Below are 6,848 nucleotides of genomic sequence, written 5' to 3'. Positions count from 1 at the left end.
CCAGGTAAGTGTGGATAGGACTAAGGTACCCACACTTTTCTGGGAGTAAGCCCCATTGACTATAATAGGACTTACTTCTGAGTAGACAGACATAGGATTGGGTTGTTACAGCCCAGTCCTATCCAACTTTCCAGCACTGATGCAGCCACAATGCAACCCCAAGGTAAGGGAACAAATGCCCCCTATGCATATACAGGCATATAGGGAGATACATGTTTGAGGGTCCAATCCTGTCCAACTTCCCAGCACCAGTGGAGCTGCAATGCAGCCTGGAAGTAAGGAAACACATGTTCTCTTACCATGAGAAGGCCTCTGTGGCTGTCTCCCCACCAAAGGATGCAGTGTATGGCCCATTGGCACAGCTGCACTGGCCCTGGAAAATTGGATAGGATTGAGTCCTGAGGCTTTTTCTGATTATTATTATTACTTGTAATAATTCTACGTATAAAGAAATAATAAATAAATAAAATATTTAAATATTACTTCTTTTTAGATTTAGATTTCTTTCCAGATCTTTTTTTTTAATCTGGTAAAACTAGGTGGGTCCTGACAGAGGGCCCAGTTCTATCCAACTTTCCAGCACTGTTGCAGCTGCAATGCAGCCCCAAGGTAAGGGAACAAATGTTCCCATACCTTGAGGAGGCCTCTATGACTGCCTCCCCACCACAGTATGCAGCACACACCCCATTGGAACAGCTGCACTAGCACTGGAAATATGAATAGGATTGGGCCCAGAGTGCTTAAAAAAAGTGGGTCCCAGTGCTAAAAAGTTTGAGAACCACTAATCTAGAACAAATAAGCCAGATATAAGAGTCACTGATGAACAGAAAAATAAAGTTTGGCTCATGGATATTGCAGTCCCAGGCGGCAGTAGAATTGAAGGCAAAGTCTGTGAGAGGGTGACAAGATCCCAAGACCTGCCTGCGAATAGGACTCCTCGGGCACCTTTGGGAGAAGAAGGTCCATAAGAAGGTGCCTGTTGTCTCTGGAGCCTTTGGAGCAGTGCCTGGAAGTCTGAAGGGACAACTCCACGTTCTTGGCCTGACGCAAATGACACCAGTTCAGCTCCAGAAAATGACAGCAGGAATCCTGTGATGATCTCTCTGTGATGCCAGGATCTTGGCCAGATCCCGAATTGCAGAATATAACCAGCCCAGTACAGGCTGGGATTAAGTTGTATGTATACATATGTAGTGTGTGTGTATACATACACACATATACACACATTTACATACACACATACATATATACATACATACACACATATACACACACTTCTGTACTGCAGCGAGTCATGGACTCTTCGCTCACAAGAGGAGAGGAAACTGAACGCTTTCCACATGCACTGCCTCCGATGCATCCTCGGCATCACCTGGCAGGACAAAGTTCCAAACAACACAGTCCTGGAACTAGCTGGAATCCCTAGCATGTATGCACTGCTGAAACAGAGACACCTGCATTGGCTCAGTCATGTCGTGAATATGGATGATGGCTGGATCCCAAAGGATCTCCTCTATGGAGAACTCGTGCAAGGAAAGCGCCCTACAGGTAGACCACAGCTGCGATACAAGGACATCTGCAAGAGGGATCTGAAGGCCTTAGAAGTGGACCTCAACAGGTGGGAAACCCTGGCCTCTGAGCGGCCCGCTTGGAGGCAGGCTGTGCAGCATGACCTTTCCCAGTTTGAAGAGACAGTTGGGCAACAGACTGAGGCAAAGAGGCAAAGAAGGAAGGCCCATAGCCAGGGAGACAGACCAGGGACAGACTGCGCTTGCTCCCTGTGTGGAAGGGATTGTCACGCCCAAATTTGTCTTTTCAGCCACGCTAGACGCTGTTCCAGAACCACCATTCAGAGCGCGATATCATAGTCTTTCGAGACTGAAGGTTGCCAACTACTATACATATATATACATATGTATATGTACATATATATACACGTATGTATATATATATACACACACACACACACATAAATATGTATGTATACATATATACATATATATGTATACGCACATACACACACACACATATACACATACATACATATATATACATACACACACACTATATATATTTATATATACGTATACATATATACATGTATGCATATATATACACATATGTATACACATACGTATATATGTATGTATACATACGTATACATATATCTATATGTATACACACATACATACATATGTGTGTGTGTCTATAAATAAGCCAGCAGCCACGGGGACGAGCACGAGTAGTGCCAAGGACAACAATCTTCTCCAGGCTTTTGCCACCTGCCAGCCAGGACCAGTCTCGACCTAGCCGTGTCACCTAGCTTTCATGTCACCGTGAAAGCTCTTGATCAGGCCATGACCAGAGCGGAGGGGTAAGTCTAGCCGCCTTCCTACCTCTGCGGCCGGGCAGCCGGGACCGGGCATGGCAACCAGGGAGCCAATCGGCGGCGCGCGTCAGTTGCTAAGCGCTCCCGGAGAGGACTATGGCGGCCTCCAGGCCCGGGTCTCGCCTCGGGGCCGCGAAAGAGTCGCGGCGCGATGGTGAGAAGGGCGGCAGCTCGTGGTCCGCTTCAGACCGGGGCGGTCGGGCTCGCTGCGTCCTGCTGAGGGGAAGCGCCTGGCCGCCGAGGCCAGAATGGAGCTTCCTTGGGCAGCAGCAGTCTACCTGCGGGGAGCAGGGGCAGCCCCGCCCTCAGCGCCAGACCAGCAGGGTGTGAGCCGTCTCCTTCCGGGGGGCTGGTGGACGTCTGCGGGGCTGGTTGGGTTTTTTGTATGTGTTTGGAAGTGTATGTTTGTATGTTCATGTATGTGTGTGTATATTTTTGTGTGTGTACATATATATGTACACGTATGTATATATGTACATGTGTGAATGTATAGATATATATGTATGTATGTATGTGCATGTTTGTGTGTGTATATATACATGTATGTATATATGTACTTGTGTGAATGTATAGATATATATATGTATGTGTGTACAGTATATGTATGTGTGTATTCCGCCTTTCCCTTGCCAAGGCACAGGGTGACAGATGTTGTAACCACAAAAGAGGACAAAGCACTCCAAAATGTAGGACATCCCCCAAAAATGTGAGGCATGACAAAATAAATGCTAAATACACTTTTATATTTATTTTGTGTGGCTAACTTAAATAATTAATAATAATAATAATAATTTAAATAATTTAAAATATTACTTATTATTAAATTTAAAACTATTATATATAGTTTATTACATATAATTTATTATTTCCAAGAAGGCTCTACACTGCTTGCAGGGGCTGCTCACAGGGAAAAGGAAGACATTTAAGTTCTTCTCCAGGACGTGAGGCTGAAAACGAGGACATCTGGTCACCTTGCCAAGGTGACTTACAAGTTTTCATAAACAAACAATGCAAGCTTACAATAAATAAAAACAGTGGTGGGGCCAACAAGTACCTCAATACCTTGCTCTTTTGTCTGATTAGAAACCAGAGAGCATAGACAGAAGTCAGAAACAGATGAATGTCAAAGCATAGCCTGTTTTAGCTTGCACATTTTGTTTTGGCCAGCAAAAAAATAAACAAATAGAGGTGGGTGAAAATGGTGACAATGAAATAAGAACACCTAACACCATTTTCTGCACCTCTCATATTTGTAAAACAAAACCTGAAATCTGCAAAAAAAACACAACAACCCCTGTTTTATTTGGTTTTTACTATATTATTTACTAGGGGGGTGCTTGGGTAATGACTGTGAGCCCAATCTTATGCTTGTCTACTCAGAAGTCAGTCCCAGTCCCAGTCAATGGGGCTTACTCCCAGATAAGTGTGCATAGGATTGCAACCTGTGACTGCATTTGCTGATACTATACCACCTATATTACCTATCTAGAACACTTTAAAAGTGATTATAATTTATAATTGTAATGTAAATTTGAATAAAAACACAAAATCCTGCCTTTTGCACTTCTAACTTTGGAAAACCTAGAAATCCATGGAAAAAATAAAACTGTCTTCACCCACCTCTATAAATAACTATATAGCACATCAGAATGAATGCAAAACCTAAATAAACAGAAATGAAAGAAATAAACACAAGTGCATCAGTTTATTTTCCATTTATTATTCCATGTTATCTTCTGCCTTTAAAAACAGTTGTGTTTCTAAGATGATGCACTATTGAAGATAGCATTCAAAGTCTGAAACACGTTTGAAACTGGATTTCTTGCATTCTGATTAGGGTGTGATTGTGTGCCTATCAATGACTTGATGGCTAAATGGACCCTTTAATCAGAGGCCATTCAAACAGGGGAGAGGCTCCAGCCTTGGGGCCCAGTCCAGGACCAATCCTACCCAACTTTTCAGAGCTGATGCAACTGTACCAATGGGGCATGTGCTGCATCCTGCAGTGGGGTAACAATCACTGAAGCCTCCTCAAGGTGAGAAAATGTTTGTTCCCTTACCTCAGTGCTGCATTGTGGCTGCCCTTGTACTGGAAAGTTGGATAGGATTGAGCCCTCAGGCTCTAGCTGTCCACTATTGGAAACAGGATGCTGGGCTCACTGGACCAGGGCTTTTTCTGAGTTCTGCATTTGCACACAGCCTCTAAGGAGAGCTGCTAAAGAAAGGATAGAGATCTTTCATTTAACAAGATATAATCTGTGACTTTTTTCAGCAGTTTTTGCTTCTCGCTTAAAGTAGAACCACACCATGCTCAAGGCAGAGAAACTCATTAGTCAATTGGTTTGGGGTGGGATAAATTTTTCTCACCTCAAATATGGTTAGCAGCCTTAGGTTTAGCAAAACTTACCCAGTGAATTAAGATAGTTTTGTTGTTTATGCGTTCTGAGTATCTTATGCTTCTCTTGCTTTCAGGTTATGGACTTTATGTGTATCCCAATTCTTTTTTCCAGTATGAAGGAGAATGGCAACAAGGGAAAAAGCATGGTAAGGGAAACAAACCTGGTTCTGCACAAGTACTAAGTGTTTTCTCATGTTTCTTCAATATGAGAGCATCTGTAGCATTGTAGGTAACAGAATGACCCTATGCATATCTTTTCAGGAGTAAGTCCTATTGTGATTAATGGGGCTTACTCCTAGAAAAAATATAGGATTTTAGCCTAGGAGAGTTACCTATGAATTGGGATTTCTCCAGTTGGTTGTCTCTGCCTTAGACAAGCCACTCCCTCTCATCCTCAGTTTTTCCCTATCTGCAATATGGGCAGAAGATGACTTACAATACGGAGTTGTCAGGATTTCACCAAGACAATCCATGTCAGGCATTTTGCACACACGAAAAGAGCTATGGCATCTCCAACTAGGGTTGGGAAAGACCCCCTTTCTGAAACTGCTAGTCAGCACTGTAAACCTTGGTGGGCTAATGGGGTGACTTTGTCAAAAGCAGTTTCATAATACATTTATATAGTGCTTCACTTCAGGACTGTGTGGTGTGGGGAGGGGCAGTGACAGTGACAGATGAGCCTTGCCCCATCATAGTCCATGGAAAAGCACCACAGCTGCCCTGCCCAGTTACACCTGAGGAGCTCTCCTTACACCTGAGAAAGCAGGTGTAAGGTGAGTCTCATCAGGAAAAGCAACTGCTGCAGTGCTTTTCCAGTGACAACAGGGCAGTTCATCCCTGCTTCACTTGAATTTTGAATTAATCCTTACAGCAACCTGGAGAGTAAGTAGCCAGTATTATTCCCATGCTGCAGATGGGGAAAACTGAGAATACCTTAGAGTGCCAGATGCAAGGGAGGGCACCAGGATGAAGGTTGTGTCTTGTCTTGTGTGCTCCCTGAAGCATTTGGTGGGCCACTGTGAGCTACAGGAAGCTGGACTACATAGTCCTTTGGCCTGATCCAGCAGGGCTTTTCTTAGGTTCTTATGAGGCTGAGATTTGCAGAAAGTCATTGAGTGAGTTAATAGAAGAGGCAAAATTTGAACCAGGGATTGTTGTGCTTCACAACTAAGGGTCAAATCCTATCCAGTTTTCCAGTACTAGTGCAGCGGTGCCAATGGGATGTGCACTGCATCTTGTGGTGGGGAGGCAGTCACAGAGGCCTCCTCAAGGTGTGGGAACATTTGTTCCCTTACCTCGGGGCTGCATTACTGTTGCACCGGTGCTGGAAAGTTGGATAGGATTGGGCCCTGAGGCTGCAATCCTATGCACACTTACCTGGGAGAAAGCCCCACTCAGAGGACTTATCTCTAAGTAGACATGTATAGGATTGGGCTGCAAGCCTCCTAGCCACTGTAATACATCTTCCCAAACCCTCCCACTTAGTTGCATGACTGAGTAGACTTTGAACTACCTAGATCATTTTGTTATAATTTTTTTAAAATTAAGCCTATCTTTTATATATTTGACCTGAAAGCATCTTGGTGAGGTGAGAGGTACAGATGCCCAGCTCACAAGCAGAAATCTCTTTCAGTTCACAGCCTAGCCTTGGCAAGTGAGTGCCTCTCAGTTTTCATTGAGATTCATTGTGTCTACCACTAGATGGCAGAAGAGTGATAACTGACATGTATTATTTAGCAGATTGTGAGAACTCCCCCCCTCTTTGCTTAAGACTGACAGCTTTTCACTGAATCATCTTCCGTTGGTGAATGATCATGTAAATTTTCAAGTTATGTAAGATGTTTCATCATTTGTCAAATTTTTAAATATTCCTTAAATAGTCCTTACAAATTAGAATCCAGTAAATGAAGCTATTTCTCCACCTTTACCCTACCATACCTCTGATCAGCTGAGTTCCCCTAGAATCACTAGGCAATTCCTGTTAGTTACTGAGAAATTATTTGCATATGTATATCTCCTTCCAAGTAACTGTTTCCCCAGAATGAATTTTTCATGTCTTTA

The 6,848-nt window shown here is 43.5% G+C and overlaps 1 protein-coding gene across 1 annotated transcript in view; it reads left to right on the top strand.

Moving 5' to 3' along the window:
* Positions 1-2,469: 2,469 nt before the first annotated feature.
* Positions 2,470-6,848, top strand: part of MORN1 (MORN repeat containing 1) — a 69,141-nt gene continuing 64,762 nt past the window's right edge. The window contains exons 1-2 of the mRNA XM_066637403.1: positions 2,470-2,543; positions 4,862-4,933. Coding sequence (XP_066493500.1) covers positions 2,486-2,543; positions 4,862-4,933 — 130 coding nt within the window. The 5' untranslated portion in view covers positions 2,470-2,485. The remainder of the gene's footprint in view (positions 2,544-4,861; positions 4,934-6,848) is intronic.

This window comes from Tiliqua scincoides, chromosome 9, assembly GCF_035046505.1.
Source record: "Tiliqua scincoides isolate rTilSci1 chromosome 9, rTilSci1.hap2, whole genome shotgun sequence".
NCBI classification, from domain to species: domain Eukaryota; kingdom Metazoa; phylum Chordata; class Lepidosauria; order Squamata; family Scincidae; genus Tiliqua; species Tiliqua scincoides.
This window is presented reverse-complemented; position numbering and strand designations above follow the sequence as displayed.